General features: G+C 37.2%; 2 protein-coding genes across 2 annotated transcripts; one reads left to right on the forward strand and one right to left on the reverse strand.

The window, feature by feature from the left end:
- Positions 1-2,626: 2,626 nt before the first annotated feature.
- LOC113067831 (phosphatidylcholine transfer protein-like) lies at positions 2,627-11,256 on the reverse strand. The gene is made up of 6 exons (XM_026240308.1): positions 11,085-11,256; positions 9,735-9,852; positions 5,968-6,047; positions 5,360-5,531; positions 5,214-5,281; positions 2,627-5,143 (listed from the first exon to the last, which is right to left on the reverse strand). Exons 1-6 carry the CDS (start codon positions 11,211-11,213, stop codon positions 5,066-5,068), a joined length of 645 nt encoding a protein of 214 aa, XP_026096093.1. The 5' UTR covers positions 11,214-11,256; the 3' UTR covers positions 2,627-5,065.
- Positions 11,257-12,888: 1,632 nt separating this feature from the next.
- Positions 12,889-16,652, forward strand: LOC113067832 (transmembrane protein 100). Its single transcript, XM_026240309.1, has 2 exons — positions 12,889-13,246; positions 14,792-16,652. The coding sequence occupies exon 2, from the start codon at positions 14,841-14,843 to the stop codon at positions 15,291-15,293; it is 453 nt and encodes a 150-aa protein (XP_026096094.1). The 5' UTR covers positions 12,889-13,246; positions 14,792-14,840; the 3' UTR covers positions 15,294-16,652.
- The last annotated feature ends 3,709 nt before the right edge of the window (positions 16,653-20,361 follow it).

The following is a 20,361-nucleotide window of genomic DNA, read 5'->3' on the forward strand; positions in this document are numbered from 1 at the left end:
CAACTGTTTAACAAGCACCCCGAACACCCCGGCAACCACTGAACCGCCCAGAACACCCTAGCAACTGTTTATCAAGCACCCCGAACACCCCGGCAACCATAAACCGCCCAGAACACCCTAGCAACTGTTTAACAAGCACCCCGAACACCCCGGCAACCACTGAACCGCCCAGAACACCCTAGCAACTGTTTAACAAGCACCCCAAACACCCCGGCAACCACTGAACCGCCCAGAACACCCTAGCAACTGTTTAACAAGCACCCCGAACACCCCGGCAACCACTGAACCGCCCAGAACACCCTAGCAACTGTTTATCAAGCACCCCGAACACCCCGGCAACCACTGAACCGCCCAGAACACCCTAGCAACTGTTTAACAAGCACCCCGAACACCACGACAACCACTGAACCGCCCAGAACACCCTAGCAACTGTTTAACAACCACCCCAGAACACCCCGGCAACCACTGAACCGCCCAGAACACCCTAGCAACTGTTTAACAACCACCCCGAACACCCCGGCAACCACTGAACCGCCCAGAACACCCTAGCAACTGTTTAACAAGCACCCCGAACACCACGACAACCACTGAACCGCCCAGAACACCCTAGCAACTGTTTAACAACCACCCCGAACACCCCGGCAACCACTGAACCGCCCAGAACACCCTAGCAACTGTTTAACAAGCACCCCGAACACCACGACAACCACTGAACCGCCCAGAACACCCTAGCAACTGTTTAACAAGCACCCCGAACACCCCGGCAACCACTGAACCGCCCAGAACACCCTAGCAACTGTTTAACAAGCACCCCGAACACCCCGGCAACCACTGAACCGCCCAGAACACCCTAGCAACTGTTTAACAAGCACCCCGAACACCACGACAACCACTGAACCGCCCAGAACACCCTAGCAACTGTTTATCAAGCACCCGAACACCCCGGCAACCACTGAACCGCCCAGAACACCCTAGCAACTGTTTAACAAGCACCCCGAACACCCCGGCAACCACTGAACCGCCCAGAACACCCTAGAAACTGTTTAACAAGCACCCCGAGAACACCATAGCAACCACTGAACTGTCAAGAACACCCTAGCAACTGTTTAACAGGCACCCCGGCAACCACTGAACCACCCAGAACACCCTAGCAACTGTTTAACAACCACCCCGAACACCCCGGCAACCACCTAGCTGCCCAGAACACCCTAGCAACTGTTTAACAACCACCCGAACACCCCAGCAACCACCTAACTGCCCAGAACACCCTAGCAACTGTTTAACAGGCACCCCGAACACCCCGGCAACCACTGAACCGCCCAGAATACCCTAGCAACTGTTTAAAAACCACCCAAAACACCCCAGCAACCACCTAACACCCTAGCAAATGCTTCCCCATATCATCCATAATGTGTCTAAAAATGTATAACGCATTGCTAACTGCTTTGTTAAAGCTATGGGTAGTTAAGCAGAATACTTTGGCAATTCACAGCTCTAGCAACCATTTAAAAAGACCCTAGAAACATGGAAGTGAGTTCTACAATATGAAGTCTTTCTTACTCTCTGGGCCCATAATAATAAGAAGAATCCCAGTACACTTTCTTACGTAGCTTCTCTGATAAATCCCAGCACAAATCCAAAGGAGTTACCTGCAGAAACACTTTGTTTGGACTCCTATAAACTGGCAGCAGATCCTGAACTCTCCTCGTCGCCAGAGCGGTTAAGATTTCAACAATGCAAAGCATATGCTTATGAAAATAATTACCTAACCTTGAGTTCAGGGGCTTCTTGGCTGCAGATAGAGGGGCCAGACACAGCGCCAGGTAACGTCTGCAATTATAACCTCCATCAAAACTCACTGCATGCGCATGATGCTGTAGAAAAAACACCATAAAAGCCTATTCAGCATCAGGATGCCGGTTCCCAGAGGCCCTCTATCTCTAATTGTAATCTATTAAGAATCACAAAAGATGCAGACGAGAACGTTTCTGAGAGGAGCGTGTGTTCAGACAGACGGGCACCTGGGAAATCGGAGGAGGTTTTCAGACAGACCGGGAGAAGTGTATTGCTTTCTGAAGCTAATTAGTCCTGTATATGACCAATCAGAAGAAATACAACAGCTGGCCAAGAAATATATTTTCCTTGCACTGGTGAAGGACAGCCAGTGGAAAGAAGCGGTGCAGTACCTGATGTTATTCAAGAGCAGCGTTCAGGGATCAGATGTGGGACAAATATAGACCATCTCAAAGATCTCAGCTTCAGTGTTTCCTCCAGCTCAAATCGACACATATGCATTAAGAGCTCAGCCAAGAAAAACATTCACAAGGGTCGATCTCACAGAGAAGCTTACATTTAACCCCAGAATAAAACGAAAAAAGAACTAATTGTATTTTGTATATGCTCTGACTATATTTAGGACCATTTTAAGGTTTTGATCTTGTTTTCATGACAGCACAAACTGCCCAAAATTACTGCATTCAGTTTAGGCTAGAGAATACTGTACAGTAATATTTCATCTTTTGGACTCAAATACATAATCATGTAGTTTTACAGGCATTTTAAAGTCAGTTTTTACCACAATCTGTGTCAAACACTAATAAAGAAAAAAAAAACTCCATTCTTTAACTGCATTCAAAGGCCAAACATCAGTTTATTGCAATAAGACATTTGCAATAATGAAGAGGTGGAGGAAGAATGTACAGAATGTTATTTTATCTTTAATTTTCAGCACGGCGAGTTTAAGAGGTAGAGATGTCAAAAGAAGAAAAAAAAACAACAGAACCAGAGGAAAACAAAACACTAAAAGACACAATGAAACTACGAAGTGTTAAAACGGAGTCAAAGGCAATGTCATAGCATTTCCTAACAATTTAACCTCTATTTCCTTCTAACAGAAACTTATCAATAAACACCAGCAGATATTAACGGCCTGGATTGCATCAAAGTGCTTTTAAAACTGCGGTTACAATATCAAACACATCATTCATTCACTGTATCATTCAGATTCATGCAGTGTGTCGTGCATAGTTTCATTTTGCATGTCCAAACTGCACAAAACTGGCATTTAATAGTCTTGATTATAATTATGAGACAGGTTTTGCATATCAAAATTATATTTTAACAGCCTTTTTTTTTTCTGTTCTCAGTATTAGCACGTAAACAGCACACAATTTTGATTCCAGACGTGAATGTAGACATAACACTTTCCATGCAAATATTCATCAATATACAGTAGTCGCATCTCTGTTTTCTAGTAATTGTCATAAATGTGATTTATGCGTGATCCTGATAGTCAGTTCTGTTTAAAAGTTTCTGCAAAGTATTAGAAATATAATTACACTTCTACATCACGTTACATTAATTGTTAAAATCGACCATTAAAATAAAACCAGTGTGAACTTTAGTGTCTTTGTAAAATCGCAGCCCTTGAGTCCACCAGCAGAGGGCGCTGGATCACTAGAATGCATCACGCCCATCTGCAGAGGCTCATGGGAAGGGACTCATTCAGCACCAGTACATGCTAAAACATCTTGTAATATATACAGTAAGTGCTTGATTGTGTTCAGTTGTTGGGGATGACAAAGGAAACTATAACATTAGTATTATATAACTCTTCAGAACACATACTGTGACCCTCATGCTTATTTGGACACTTAAACCTAAATGTTTTTTTTTTTGTTTCTTCTGCTCACCGAGGCTGCATTTATTTGATTTTAAACTACAGTAAAAATTTCTAAATATTTTTACGATTAAAAATGACTTTTCTATGTGAATATATGTAAAAATGTAATTTATTCCTGTGATCAAAGCTGTATTTTCAGCATCATTGCTCCAGTCTTCAGATCACCTGATCCTTCAGAAATCATACTGATGATCGGCTCCTTAAGAAACATTTCTGATTATTAGCAATGTGAAAACAGTCGTGCTGCTTAATATTTGTGTGGAAAACCTATTAAAAAGTTTTACTTTTGAGCAAGGAAGCATTAAATTGAAGTGTGACATTTATAACGTAAGAAAACAGTGACATTTCAAATGAATGGTGATTTTGACATTTCAATTCATCAAAAAACACTGAAAAAATGTATCCATAAAAATATTAGGCATCAGAAACTGTTTGCAACATTGATAATAAGAACAATTATTGATAATTGAATACCAAAAATAATTGAGCAGCAAGTCAGTATATTAGAGTGTTTTTAAAGGATCATGTGACTGAAGTAATGATGCTGAAATAAATTACATTTTACAATATATTTACACATAATAAGGTTCTCAGACCCTGCGTAGACAGCAACTCAACTCAAATGTTCCCAGCTCTAGAAAGGTAGTAAATACATCAGTAAAACAGTCCATGTGACATCAGTGGCTCAAATTCAGTTTAGCAATGCTACGAGAATACTTTTTTTTTTTTTGTGCAAAGAAAACAAAAATAACAATATATTCAACCATTCTTCTCCCGAGTTATGTCTTCCACCAATGTGGAGAGTTCCCAAGAACGTACTGGATGTAATCAGCATAGTTTACGTTCAGGGGGAAAGTGTACCAATGAACGTAATGTGCGTTGTTTACGCTTAGGGGAAAGCATGCTTATGCATTGTAATACAGTCTAAAACGGCAGAAGACATAACTCAGGAGAGAAGAATGGTAGAGTAAATTGTTATTTTGGTTTTCTTTGCACAAAAAAAAAATAAAAGTATTCTCATAGCATCGCAAAACTGAAGTTGAGCCACTGATGTATTTATTACATTTACTGTATTTCTGGAGCTGGAACATTTCAGTTGCGTTGCCGTCTATGGTAGCTCTCAGGTTGCATCAAAAATATCTTAATTTGTGTTCAGAAGATGAACGATGGTCTTACAATTTGGATTGACATGAGGGTGAGTAATTAATGACAGAATTTTCATTTCGGGGTAAACGAACCCTTTAACAGACAAATGCATACATTCGTTAAGACAACAAAAGAACAATAAAGAAGGACTCCAGACTCTAGTTTTCTCCGATCACCACACAAACAGCAGTACGTCTACCCAGAATGCCCTCCTGACAGGAAACAGAAGCTGGAGCATCACTTGCTGTTGTTGCAGTAGCTGCTGTAGTTACTGCAGGCCTTCTTCATGTCGGTGAGGAAAGCAGGGACGCCCGTCTGAGAGCAAAACACACGCATCAGCACGCTCACCTCATCACGGATCACAGCAGACATCAACAGCGCTCACCTTCGCCGCCCAGTTCACCAGCCACGACGGGATCATTCCTCCAGGATTGTCAAAGTAGTTCATAAACACTGCAAGACCATTCAGAACCACCGCTGTTATTATTCATTCAGCTTCAGGACGAGAGTGTGTTGGACGTGTGTTTGTACCTTTGGTGCCGCCGGAGCCGTCGCTCTCCATGGCCAGACTCTGCTTGTAGTCTTTGACCCGGATCACGCCCCTCTTCTCTGGACACTGAGACACAGACGAACTCTTGGCTAACACCACACAGATCTTACGTCCCCCCACGTCCAGATCCCGGCGCTCCCGCACGTACACATACTGAAGAGAGTTAAGACACAGCACAACGCTTCTACAACACGTTCATATTATACTACAAGAAACACATTTGGGTTTCTAAAGAAGGGGACTTGAGCATTATCAACAGAGACAAAAGAGAAAGCAAGCTGTTATGATTTCTACTTTAGTATTTGAGGCTGATTTAAGCTTATACAGACATGCCATAATTCCTCAAATTGAAAATATATTTAAATCAACTGAAATTAATAAGAGCAATTTGTTTTTAAATTGTTAAAATACTTAAAAATATATTTCAAAAACTAAAAATTACATCTGACACACTGCAAATGTTTTTATATTGTTAAAATGCTGCATATTGTTTTTAGAAATTGCTTATGTTGAATCTGTTACGTGAATCTGTCTATTCGCGCACACACACACTGTATTTGTCGGAGCATGAAGTGTGTTTGTAGGATACATCTCTGTTGGACAGAGGTAGTGGATATTTCACTTCCCAGTATATGGCTTTCTGTCCGCCGTAGTCCTTCTCGTGCAGCTCTGAGGACGACACACACACAAGAAATAAAATAATAATTCTTTATATGTGAGTAAAATAACCGGTTTATCCCTAATTAAATCTGCACTACGAGGGGAAATGTGTGGATGAATCTGAATGCAAGCCTATTAAATGTGATTTTAGAGACACTGCGTGCTTCAAGATGAGGCGGGAGTTCGGGGAGGATCCTTTTCTCTTCCAGCGTGACACAGAGAGACGTCCCGTTGGCTGACCTGCATTAAACCCAGACCTGAACCTCTACTCAACTCTTTCTCTCATGTACACCAGGTCCATCCTCCAACATCTAAACAACAGAAGACTGGAGGACAAACACTTCACGTCAAAGTTCATAACAAACTAATAATATAAAACTGACTGGATTGGCCAGGCTGCCATCAAATCTTTCAAAGGAGTTAGAGAAGTAAACTATAAACAATTGAGCAGAATTGAGTTACTATAGTTCAATAAAACTTCAAACATTTCCCTCAGTTGATATTTTCAGTTAATATTTTAATACAATTACTCAAACTTTATATATATATATATATATAATTGAAATTAAATTTCAAATAATGGCCAAAGCAACATTTCTAATTTCCCAACATAATGCACTAAAATAATTAGAACTAAAACAAATGTAAAATTAATATAAATACATATTTAAAAAGTTAAAATTAATAAAAATGTACAACAAATTAATACAAATTAATAATTATTAATAAAATAATGAATACAATTTAGATGAAATAAAATAAAAAAGACTTAAACTTATTTCATTTAGGCCTATTTACAAGGCAACATTTCTCATTTTCTTTTAGTTTAACTTACTGTACTCAAACTACTACAACTGATTGAAAAAATAAAATTAATTAAATAATATCACATTTTATATATATATATATATATATATATATATATATATATATATATAGAGAGAGAGAGAGAGAGAGAGAGAGAAAGAGAGAGAGGGGGGGGGTCCTATATATTAAAAACTGCACGTACATATTTAACAAAAAGGATTAAATCAAAATGACAAAAAATGTAACAACACTTAAAATAAAAACAGAAAACACATTAAACTTTAACTGAAAGAAAATAAAAAATTAAAAAATAAACTTTTTATTTTAGCTAGCTGCGTAGAAAACAATACAAATTAAAAATGACAAAAACACAACAAAATGAGTAACTTAACTTAAAATAAAAACGAAAATAAACTTAATATAAAGTAATATTAAAAAAAATGTTTTATTTTGGCCATTTGATAAATACACACACAAAGACTAAAACCAAAATTAAAATGAAATATATATAAATATAATATATGTATAAAAATAAAACGGACTGCCAATAATGAGAAGCACTATAATAGTTTCTGGATAGGCTCACAGACGGTTTGTTTCAGGTCTGAACGGTTCACGGGTGTATCTAGTGTGAAAACCCTGATGTATTCAGCAAACAAGGGTGGAGGCCAAGGCGTTTACGTGTGATTATAATCACAAGCCATTCTTGACGGATTTAACACAAAGCACATTTCAGCGCTCTGGTGGTCCCACACAATACTCACACCAGCAATTCAAAGACAAAGCATGAGGAACACGACTGCTTTCAGTGAAATCAAATCACACATGAGCCACGCAAAACTACAGAGAAGAGAGACGGAACAAAAACTACTGCAGTTTATTTGAAGAAAAACCATAATGGAGTGCAAAGTCATAAAAATAAAAAAAATACACGTAAGTGACTTATGCAATGGAGAGCTGGAGGTGTATTTGTGTGTATAAAGCTGGGTTTGGGTGGGATTTCACAAACAAGCCCCCACAGGAAAAGAGCACCTCCATCAGGACCGCAGCACAGAAACATGAGGCTCTTCATGAGAGATCAGCTCAAACACATGCACGTCTGGAGCCACTCCACCCAACACACACACGTTCACGCTCCGCTTGTGTTTGAGGGAAATACACCACCCAACCCAGGAAAAACTACAGAGATGATAACATTACACATACAGTTTCTCAACAAACACACTCTCATGCAAACACAAGATAAGTCCAGGATGAAAAAATAAAAAAAAGCTTGTTGAAATACACAATGCATTGTGGAGATTGAGATGATGTGACGGTGATGTGGAGCAGATCTTCAGGACCGCGAAAACTGATTTCACATCTCGAACCAGAGCACAAACATAAGTTTGTGAGGTGACGAAGAGGAATAGTTCCCAGATCGAGCTCCTTTTTGATCATTTTAAACATGAACTTGCATTAAATGGACATCTCATGGAGTGATATTGAAATAAAATAGAAATTGGTTCTTCAAAATATTAATAAAAGTGTATCTCAACGACACCAAAAAAGCTGACATGAATATGCACACACAAAAAGACAAAAAAAGACCACTATAATGACCAAAAAAAAGCGGGGGGAAGGTTTTTTTTTTTTTTTTAAAGGTCCACACTGATTAACTATTGCAGCATGAACAATATTTCTATGTAAGCGAAGTACTGTAGCTTGCAGTTTTGTATGCACTGTAAGTGAAGGCACATACTAAAATGCTACACAAGGCATGAACTTGGTGCTCTGCTATTCGATTGTTACTTATTAACACTTTTGATTAAACAATAAAAGCTGCCGAGCTTCTATGATGGCAAACAAAAAAGAATGGGTTTCAAAGTACAAACCTGTTCAGCGAACAAAAATCTGATCCTGGGTCAGTTTCTGGCTTTCACGTGATTACGACTGACCTTAAACAGATCTGATTCTGGATCAGTCTACTGAGAAACTCCTGTGTGGCTACACTGTATTTATAAAGCACATCACTATAGGACAATCTACACACATACAAACTACTGAATAAACACAGCACTGGATCAATCGAAACACTAAACTACGAGACCTATACGTGCATTTACCTGCAAATCTGACTCAATCTGACCACCAGCAACGGGAGCAACTTCAAAATATGGAAAAAAACATTAGTAAGGTGCAATACAAATAAAACACAAGCCCTATGACACATTTCAAGTTTGTTTGAGCTCCGTGAAGCTAAATGTGGACATTTTGAACACCAGTACAAGCGCAAGTTAACATATAGTTGTTTTTTTTAACCAAAACAGAAGCTTGTTGAGCTGTTCAGCTTTAGAAATGGGTGTATCAACCGTAATCTCTTCAGAGATGATTCACAACTTCAGGAATCTGTCTAAACCTGCTTTACAAGTAGTTTAACACTGAAGTACAAACGAACGTAACTCTGAGACTGAAGGGTTTTTAGTTTTGATGTAATGAAGGCGATCCGGATTACATGTAATCTAGTTACAAGTATCAGAATAGTTACTTTTCGATTACACGATTACATTACAAACACGATAAAATGCACAATTATTTCTTATTTATATGTAAACTCGCTCTCTCTCTCTCTCTCTCTTTTTAGGTCAGCTGAACCTCTTTTACCTAATACATATTTTATATTTATATATCAATATGGCACAACACGATAAATAAGTTAGGTCAAATGTAATCTAAAAGTAGTCTGATTATTTTACCCAAAATGTGTAATGTGATGGATTAAGTCACTGACTACTGAACACTTTTTGTCATGTAATGGACTACAGTTCGTAAGTAATCTAGCCAGCTCTGAACGATGGTTTCATGAAGATGTTTGGCTGTGAAAGATCAACAAGTCCCACTCATAATTACCTTTGACATAGGAGTCCCACTGTTTCCTGTAGTTCAGATCCATGTAGACATCTGCGCAGAGATCTGGAGCGCAGCCGGTCAGAGAACCGAACACTTTGTACTCGTACAGACCCGTTTCCTGTCGAACACAAATGACGACCAGATGAGAGCCAGAGCCTGTAACACTGAACAAGCCCCATGGTATATAAGACTCATGTGTGTGATGTTATGGATGCACGAGAGGGGAAACTGATCCCCGTGCATGCGGACAGCATCTCTTGAATGCATCAGTCATGCTTGCTCTTGCTTGTGTGTTTTCACTTAAAAATCACTAAAACATGTGGATCTGAAGTCATTTCATCCGAAGTGAGGCGACTTTGAAATACTAGGTAGCCTATGCATTTAATAAAACACAATGAAATCAGACAATTTCTATAACACATATTGTCATTTCACACATATTTATATATACACATACAAAATGTTAAACTAGAGTGAATATGCTAGGGCTTATTTATTTTTAAAAGCCATTTTTTCTAATATGGGGGAAAGTTGTAACAATAAAAACCTGCAATTAAACAGCATATAAATCAACAATTAAATAATAATAACAAAGTATGAGGTAATACATGACAATGTGCAAGAATAAATGGGGTAAACTGAAAACCATTACTCATAATAATCAATATAATATGATTTTAAAAATAAATAAATAAATAAATATGATGATACTGGAATTTTACGTTTAGAGGACAGAAATGTCAAAAATTATTATATTTCAACTAGAACTAGAAGAGTGTGTTTATTTATAGAAAACAACGGTGTATTTGGACATTTTATAAAAAATATTTATATTTATTAAAATACGTGGAGTATGAAAACTATTATGCATTTTATTTTCTAGAACACAAACGTGTTTAGCATCATTGAAATAATAGTTTTATTACTATATTTTATTAAGATTTTTTTTTTATTATTTCAGTTTTATTTTTCGTACATAAAGTTACACAAAATAAAAACTGAGATATATTCATTCATTCGTTCAACGCTTAACATTATGTTTTTAGATTTAGTTGTAAAATAACCCTGGAACACAACAGAGATCTGTTGCTTTTAAAGTCAGTTTGAAGCTTACACATTCTACCATTATGTTATTACGCACAGTTCAATACTATACACAAGAATGTATGTTCTTTGTGGATTTGTACATATGTATAATCCAAAACAGCCACTGCAATATGTTAGACAGTATATACTTGGTTTATGTTTGTATGTGTGTAAGGCTGTGATGCACAGTAACGCGGAAGACAGATCGCTTTGCTGGGTTGTTTTGATAGCGCGTGCGCGTCATGTCATTCGTCCTACATTCACCTTGCTGTAGAGTCGGTATATTTTGACGTTCATGGTCTCGGTGAAGAACTCCCATCCTCCGTCGAGCTGCGGCTCGTCCAGCTCGGTCCAGGCCTGCTGGACCTCCTCATCGCTGAAGAGCAGAGCCATACTGCTGCTGCTGCTGCTGCGTCCACCAGAGTCATGTGACCACCGGCGCTGCTGACGTCAGAGCGCAGCTGACCGCGCGCCACGTGCTCGCACGCTCACGCATGAAGCCACACTAAATGAATTTTAGATATGTACCGTACATATATGAACATCCAGCTTTATTCTATATAAAATAAGTATATGAAAAGTATACAGCATGTTTTGTATTTTATTTAGAATTATATTAATGTTTAATTTTTAATTTTAATTTAATATATTTAATATAATTTATTATTAAATCATTTATACATTATATGACATTTCACTATATTTCATAATACGAAATGTAATGTATTAATGCATCATTTTTTATGTTGAGATAATGTGCAGCCATCCATTTATAATCACACAAAATAACACTGACAGGGTCATCAAATGTATATTTGGTTATATGTTATTAACAAGAGAATTACTTTTTTTCTTTTTTGGAATAGTTTTTATGAATATCTTAATATAATTCTTTATGAATAAATTAATTGTATATTTTATTTAGTACCACAAAGCAGGTCATAATGTACAGTAAACTGGCCATAATCTCAAAATAAACACTGATATATAAACTATAAACACACAATTAATCAAAGAGACAATTCATTTATTTTATATTTTTATCTAACGTTTTATATTCGATTTCTTTTTATTCTATTTAGTATTTAATTTACTTTGTATGTAGCATTTTTGTTTTACTTTTTGTATTTTATTTTCCATTTCTATATCATAATTTTTTGGTTTGTTTTTATGTTGTAAGAGATAATGTACAGTCAGGCAGTCATGTATGAGCATCTGTTAGTACCCAATACTGTAGCGTTTGATGCCAGATGATACTCCATACCTGCAGACCAGCTCAAATATTTATACTTCACCAGATTCATAACAAAATGCTTCAACTGCATAACATAAGCTCAATCGATTGCTTTAATGCTGCAGAACTTGCAGTTAAATGACAAAACTCCCAGAGGCCTCTGCTGTCAGTCACAGAGATCAGACATGGTGCATTTGAGGAAAGATTTCCTCCGGGAAGGAAGACTGCAGACAACACCCTGAATCAAATTACAAGACAAAAAGAAGAAAAATGCACTGATGCTTGAGTCTCATGTGCATGTGTTTGAGAGCAGAAAGCAAATCCCAAACACATTCAAATGTACGTCATCCACAAACACTCAATCAGGCACTCAGTATATATATATATATATATATATATATATATATATATATATATATATATATATATATATATATATATATATATATATATATATATATATATGTATATGTAGGTCATTAGGCTGCTTTTGTAAAAGTGTGAAATGCATTTATTGTAAGATATATATTTTAATACACTAAAACGCAAACTACATGGGAACACATTTGGCTGAGATACAACTATTTGAAAATCTGGAATCTGAGGATACAAAAAACAAAAACAACAACAACAACAACAACAAAATCGATATATTGAGAAAACGGCCTTTAAAGTTGTCCAAATGAAGTTCTTAGCAATGAATATTACTAATAAAAAAATTGGTTTTGGTATATTTACAGTAGGAAATGTACTAAATATATTCAATAACATGATCTTTATTTAATATCCTAATGATTTTTGGCATAAAAGAAAAATCAGTCATTTTGACCTGTACAATTTTTTGTTGGCTTTTGCTACAAATTCACCCCAGTGACTTCAGACTGGTTTTGTGCTCCAGGGTCATATATCACAAAAGCAGATTTTACATTATACAAAAGACTCCATGAAATGGTCAAACCTGCCGCTTACGCTCCTCCCCCTGAGTTCAGACTGAAGCAGTGTTAGTTCACATGGAGGAGGAGAAACACAGACGCTCATCTAGTGAATGAGGGCCCCACACACACAGAGAGAGAGAGTCAGTCTCTCACAGGAGATCTTCACCAGCACACTGTGTTTGGAGTATACCGGGACATTCACGTCTTTAGTTTGCTGAACAGGATCTTTGGAGTGCAGGATGGAAAACACGTGTGAGGTGAGTGACTTGACCCCACTCTCAGATTACCTTCATGCATGCACCAAACTCACCATGCAATATTATTTCACACTCACATGTAGGATTTACATGAGTAACAGTGAATTAGTATATTGGTAAAGTTGTTGCACGTTTCCTGCAGCCTTCGTGCATGCATTTTCTGACATACACTGTTAAAAAAAACTATTATAGTATTTTCTTACAAGAAACCCAATTTCAGTCTAGAACAAGAGTGAGCTGAAAACTGTAAATGGAATGAAATTATAATGATAAGAACTGTTTTAAGTGACCAAAACATATGTTTTAACATATACAGTCACTTCTGTACCATTACAAATATAAAGCAATAAATATAGGCTATAAGCATTCAATGCACAGATGCATTTAAACTAAAACTGACCTTCGTGATAAATCTGAAAGGCTCAAAAACATACTACTACAAGTGTCAGATTGATATTTTATGACTTTTATCTACTTTCATTAGAACTGATGAATTAAATTTCAACAAAAAAAAAAAAAAAGAAAACTACTTTGATTTTGTAAAAATTATAAGAAAATTTGTAAATTAGTCTGCCCATCTATTTGGATTTGTTTTATTGTATGTTTTTGCTTTAAAGAAACAACTTTTCTACTCTGGAAACAGTTTTCTGAATATTGCATGTTCAGTTAGGGGTAAAATCATCAGTTTCTAGATTGTAAAAGCTCACTTGCGGCTTTATTATTTTTTTTAAGCATAATTAAACTGGGTGCACAAGTAATTTCAACTTAATTATACTAATCCTACTTAAAAATCGAGTTGAATCTTGTATTAAATTAAAAAATGAAGTTAAAATCAGTTAAATTGATTTAATGAGTTACCATGATTTTATCATACCATGTTCACAGTGCACTGGGTCACTGAAGAAGATCTAATGGAAAAGTGTTGAATTGGATCTAAACAGCGACTGAGGGTTGAAATCCAGGCCAAATGTTGCAGCTGTAATGTGTATCGTTCAGAGCGGAGAGAGTCGCGGGCGTTTGGCAGATCTGCTGACCCTCTTAAGAAAAAGCCCCTTGAGAGATGGCTGTTAATTTATCCGGCGCTCGTGTTTCACGGGCCGGTCTGTAATGTCACACGCCGAGCTCTCCAGGGAATGTGGCAGCTCTCTCTGCGTCATTCAGACGCCGCTCCAAAAGCAGATCCGGGGGGCTCTTCCCGTCTGAAAACCAAAACAACTCTAAAGTTCTAGCGTTTACTCACTATACTTCTCAAACATCGGGATAAGGGTTTGTTTAGATTGCTAGCACTTACACTTAGTATTAAACCAGCTTGTGTGCTCCAGGTATATAATATATATATATCATTTAATATATATTATATAACTTAATCAACAATTCTTGTCATTACCATTTATTATTTTGTTTTTTATTAATTAAAAAAAAATAGTTTTAGTTTTAGTTAACAACAATGCACCAGAACAACAGATTTTTTTTTCTCTCTTTTTCTCTTTATCATGAATTTGTAAAGCATTACGAACAAACTTAGCTTTTTTGCTTTTCTCCTAGGTGTGGAAACCGGCACAGTAGAGCATAGTGACGGCTCAGACGGCGGCCGATGCCCCGAAACACGCTGACCCTTGACCCTGCGATGCCCACCGAGCTGCTGAAAGACACCATGACGATCCCCGGAGCTCCTGAGCGAATCCTGCAAGAGAAAACCAACAACAACGAGCCTCCTCAGCTGCAGCCGCTGGCCATCACCATCGCCCTGGTCAACGAGGGGCAGCTGACGGCAGCCACCGGCGGAGCAGAGCTGTCCTGCTACCGCTGCACCGTGCCCTTCGGCGTGGTGGTCCTGATCGCAGGCATCGTGGTGACAGCTGTCGCGTACAGCTTCAACTCGCACGGCTCCACCATATCTTACTTCGGACTGGTGCTGCTCTCGGCCGGCCTGGTGCTGCTCGCCCTGAGCGCCGTTTGCTGGAAGGTGCGGATGGAGAGAAAGAAAGAGAGGAGACGAGAGAGTCAGACGGCACTGGTGGCCCACCAGAGGAGCATCTTACCCTGATTCCACACAAGCATGAACTCAGAAACCTTCACGATGAACGAGTCGATGCGTCATCCAGATGTTTTGCCTCAGGTCGGACCATAAACTGTAAAAAAAGATGGACGACTCATGTCTGCTTCCTTCCACTAGAAGCCAAACAGAGATTGTCTTACTAGAGAGACGAGAGGGTCTGTATTACTTACTATTGGGGAAAGCGTATTGGCATTTACCAGAAGCATTAGCATTAGCTGTTACACTTTTTAGCTTTTTCATGCTTGCCTTCTAGTGACTTTCCCGTGCAGATGACATCATTGACGCCACATCCCGTTTGTAAAGCGTCAAATAACTTTTCAGAAAAACGAACACTTGAACATATATCTGAGTGATAAGAACTACCGGAAGAGATGGAAGCTGTCTTTTCTGAAGTGCAATTCGTTTTTTTTTAGTTCAGCTCATGTCCCATTGGTTAACATGGAAGGGGGCGGGGTTTATTAGTTATACTGTAGCCGGCCACCAGAGGGCGATTGAGAAAATTATGATTCGAAGCATCATGTTTGGGACAGTTTACGGAAAATTGGCCTCAGGGAGTGACGAGACTCCATTTTTAATAGAATCAAATAACTAACTAAAAACGAACTTGTGTAGAAAAACGAATACTTAAACATGCATCAGAGTGAAAAGACGGAAACCATCTTCGATTGGCCTGGTTTTGCTCGAGTTCCATTGGTTTACATGGAAAGGGTCTATCCGGCATCTAAAAGATCTATATATAAAGATCTATACTGCAGCAAGCCACCAGGTCAAAAAACATTGATGGCCCATCGGAGGAGCAGCTTCTCCTGATCTGACACAAGCACGAACTCCGAAACCTTCATGATGAACAAATCAAAGCATCATGTTTTAGCTTCACTTTTAAAGATGTGTGTGGCACACTTGGGTGAGACAAAATGAACGCTTTCAGAGAAAACGGAATCAAAGTATTCCACAAATGGCTCTTAGATTGAGAATTCCGGACAGTTAATGGAGAGAAGACGCATGTGAGCTGCATGTGTCCAGATGTCGAGATACAGCTGCACTGCAAAACAATTATTTTTCTAATATTTACTTTCTCAAGTATCCCTTTTGCTACTTCTCAAACATCGGGTTGGATGCTTGTTTAGATCGCTGACCGCAGTTTGTCACTCGCCATGCATCCCATAAACCGACAAATTCCCAGTACACCTTAGCCACCAACCTAACAACACACAAAAACACTCGAAACACCCAGAATGCACTTAGAACCACTTCACAACAAATCACTAGCAACTACATAGAAACTCACTACTGGAAAATCAACGCTGCAAAAAAAAAAAAAAAAAAAAAAAAACATTTTGATTTCGTCACAAATGGCCAAAAATTCCTAAATCAGGATACATTTACTTAAGAACAATGAATATTAAGGTATTAAATGATCAAAATTAAGTGAATTTATGATTAAAACAAGAAAAGCGTTCTATCAATGGGTTAAGAAAAATAGTTTTCTTTTTGAATTATTATTTTTTTTTTTTACCCTATACAGGTGTATATTTGTTTCTTGTTTTAAGCATAAACTAACTTTATTTTGAAAATTTTTTCAGAAAACAAGATGAAAATTCTATCATTATTTACTGTTTTACCAAACCTTTATGTATTTCTTTTTTTTTAAGATAAGTGGAAGTCAATGGGAACTGAAACTATTTGGAAAAAAAAAAAAAAAAAAAAAAACTTTTTTTTTTCTGAATTAGAATTTTCAGTTTCCAGAATGTTCAGTTTCAGTTTCCATTATCTTTGTTTTTTTTTTTTGTTTTTTTTTTTGTCTATATAATGGAAGTCAATGGGAATGGAAACGGTTTGGCTATGAACATTCTTCAACGGTCTTCTTTTATGTTCTGCAGCATAAAGAAAGTTTGCGATGACATGAATTTTCATTTTTGGGTGAACTATCCCATTAATATCTTCAGTTCTTTTGATTTAAGAATGTTTAGATATTGTATAATTTTAGCGTCCTCAAATACAAACTCAAGTAGTTTCTGACGCAGTGCTAGCTGACCTTTAATGTGGTTCATAAGCGCATTCTTTCTTTCTTTCTCTGTTTTCTTTCTCTCCATCTCTTTTGCCTGTCAAGCAGGGCCATTTGGTTAGCTGAGACGTGAGCCAATACAAAGCATCAAAATTAAGACAAGTAACCGCTGTGCAAACCCAGGGATGGGAAGTGGCATATTAATCCACGGCTGCTTCCTGTCCGGGTGGATTAATGGAAAGAGACTCTTTGAGACATAAAGGAAAGGGAGGAAAATGAGGAAATGAAGAACAATGATTTCTGACACCCAGATACTTTATATGTCACTATTGTGGACGCATGGTACTTATATCACTAGTATTATGAAATATAAACAGCAATGGGCTGGAAAACCAGACGTTATTTTCTTTTATTGAATTTATTTTGTATTTCAGACTATGAGGACAGACCAACATGCTCTTACTCGAGCAGTGATTTATGACTTTCTGTGAAGTAACTTAAAAACACCGATAATCACATTTAAGATTGTATGTGATTTTTGTGTATTTGATCATGCAAATTGTGAATTGTTGTTTTCAGGTGCTTATTAATGTTTCCCAATTCAGTTTCTGATTTTAATAGTAATTTCTTCAATTATGTCTGTGAAAATGTTATATTTGATAGATGCTGACAGAACTATTTTTAATAAACCTCTGTGAAACTAAAAAAAATTATCTCAATGATTTTAAAAATCATTTTAATCATTTCACCAACTAATTTATATGTAAACGCTAAAACTAAAAGCAACTGTTACATTAAAGTTGAATATGTAGTTACTGTTCAATTTGATTAAATGCTGAACTGAAGTTTAAGTTGAGACTGAATCATTATATCTGCAGTTGATTTAGAGCAGACTGGCTTTAATTATTTCTCCATTCACTCGTGCTGTTTGTTTGAAGTGGTTTGGGTTTGGTTGAAAGACGCCAGCCTAACGTAAAAAGCTTTCTCGTGTGAGATGCTGCGATTAAAACTTTCAATAATGAATGGAAGGAAATGTTTCTTTCTTTCTTTTACAATGAGCTCAGCTGCGCTCCACATCTGCACTGTGTATTGTGTGCACATGTATGCGATCGGCTGTGTCCAAACTTCACTGCTTATGTGGTTGAGAATTTGAAAGGCAGATTTTTTTTAAAAGCACCTATTATGCAAAATTCACTTTTGCATGTTGTTTTGTACATAAATGTGTGTTGGCAGCATGTGTACACAACCACCCTATAATGATAAAAATCCACATTTTCTTTTAATCCCCATAAATCATAAGCAGTTTCTCAGAACAACCCGTTCGCAGAATCTGTACAAAGTGACATCACATTTTATAAGCCCCGCCCACGACTGCTGTATTAGCAGAGACCCTGCTTTGAGTGAGCTGCACACAATCTGCCATGTTCATCTTCACACTGTTTGAAAGCAGCAGTCAAGTTAGAACTGTCTTCTTATTAAAGCTATAAAAGTTATTCAGTCTAGAGCAGTGAGTGATTTTCATATTATCAGCATAGACAACAGTATAGGTACACTATATTACGCTGCTGCCACACATATCTAATAGAAAATGTGATTTTCTTTTTTTTTCAGCTGTTTATCTTAACAAAAATAACTAACTGTTTATGTGTTAAGTGATTATGTGTTAAGTGTTTAACTGACTAACTTATGTTTTTATCATAAACTTGGATCTATTTGACAGTTTAAGCGCAATAAGACATGAAAGAGAACTGTGTCTCAACCAGATGTGAGCGCTGTGGTACGAGTCAAATCCAATTAACATTTACATGTTCTTGTTCTGCAGACTGTTCAGATTTATTTAGTTTTTCTTTTTTTTTTTAATTCAGAATATTCTCTAATGTGTTCACTTTATTATAAATTATCTGATATTACGATTCTCAAATACGTGTAAGTATAGTAAATGTATTTGGGAGTTTGAAAACACCTTTATAATGACTATGTTATTTGATCAAAAACAATTGATCGGCACCACCATGTTAGTTTGGGTTTATAACAAATTCATCCTCTCCTCCCATAAGACAAAGTTTTTCGGTGAACTGGGAGAAGAGTCGAGTAAACTTTATAGTTACCTACACAATGTGTGTAAAATTTCAAATAAAATATATCATCAAATTAAATTTATGCATTTAGCAGACGCTTTTATCCAAAGCTACTTACAGTGCATTCAGGCTAACATTTTTTACCTAACATGTGTTCCCTGGGAATCGAACCCACAACCTTGCCCTACTAACGCAATGCTCTACCACTTGAGCCACAGGAACACTATTATGATATAAAGTATAAATTATGATTAAACATCTGAAACAAAAGAAAATACAAAATAGTTGTCATAATGTTACAAACGTTGAACACGTCCGTCTCTGACTCGGCGAAAAGCACGAAAGTAGATTTGAATTTAGCTGTTGATAACGCAACCAGCTGAAAGTTGCGGGCTGCACACATATAATTTGCATATTACGTCAAAAATACAAACCAACATGATTTATTATATTATAGCCTAAATATTTTGATATCTAATCGATTACATTCATTGAAATAAATGCTTTCGGGAGCTGACCAATTTTGTGAAATTTGGCTCGAAAGGAGTAACAGCACAATGAAGTTGCGATTGTAAGATGCAGTCTAAGACGCGCATGGGAACATGACTTGACGTGCGACATTGCAGAAAATGTGCGTTCACAAATGTAGCCTATGTTGATTCAAATATATATTGAACTTAGTAATATGATGTTCTCTCCAGAGATGTTTTGCCATATTTCTTCAATTATGGATGATTGCTGCGTAGTATGGGTGTTTCCATTTGCCTGAACTTCTTAAGTGAGTTGCAGGGGAAACCCGAAAATCCAGCACTCTCCTTCACTACTGATACTGCGACTCTTCAAGTTGTTCATTCACTGGCATTTTCCATATTTCTTTTTTCTCCCTTAAAAACAAACCTGTCCATTCTGATGCTCCATCTTACCGAACTAATGGCTGTTGATGACTATTAGCGCGGTGTGCTCATGTCTGAAA

The sequence above is a fragment of the Carassius auratus genome, linkage group LG28B (genome assembly GCF_003368295.1).
Source record: "Carassius auratus strain Wakin linkage group LG28B, ASM336829v1, whole genome shotgun sequence".
NCBI classification, from domain to species: Eukaryota; Metazoa; Chordata; class Actinopteri; order Cypriniformes; family Cyprinidae; genus Carassius; species Carassius auratus.

Excerpts from the sequence above, each read along its gene's own strand:
- LOC113067831 (XM_026240308.1), bottom strand. The coding sequence starts at position 11,213 with ATGGCTCTGCTCTTCAGCGATGAGGAGGTCCAGCAGGCCTGGACCGAG. Across the intron at positions 9,853-11,084 it reads TATACCGACTCTACAGCAAG|GAAACGGGTCTGTACGAGTA; the intron begins GTGAATGTAGGA and ends TGTGTTCGACAG. Across the intron at positions 6,048-9,734 it reads GTGGGACTCCTATGTCAAAG|AGCTGCACGAGAAGGACTAC; the intron begins GTAATTATGAGT and ends TGTCGTCCTCAG.
- LOC113067832 (XM_026240309.1), top strand. The coding sequence starts at position 14,841 with ATGCCCCGAAACACGCTGACCCTTGACCCTGCGATGCCCACCGAGCTG.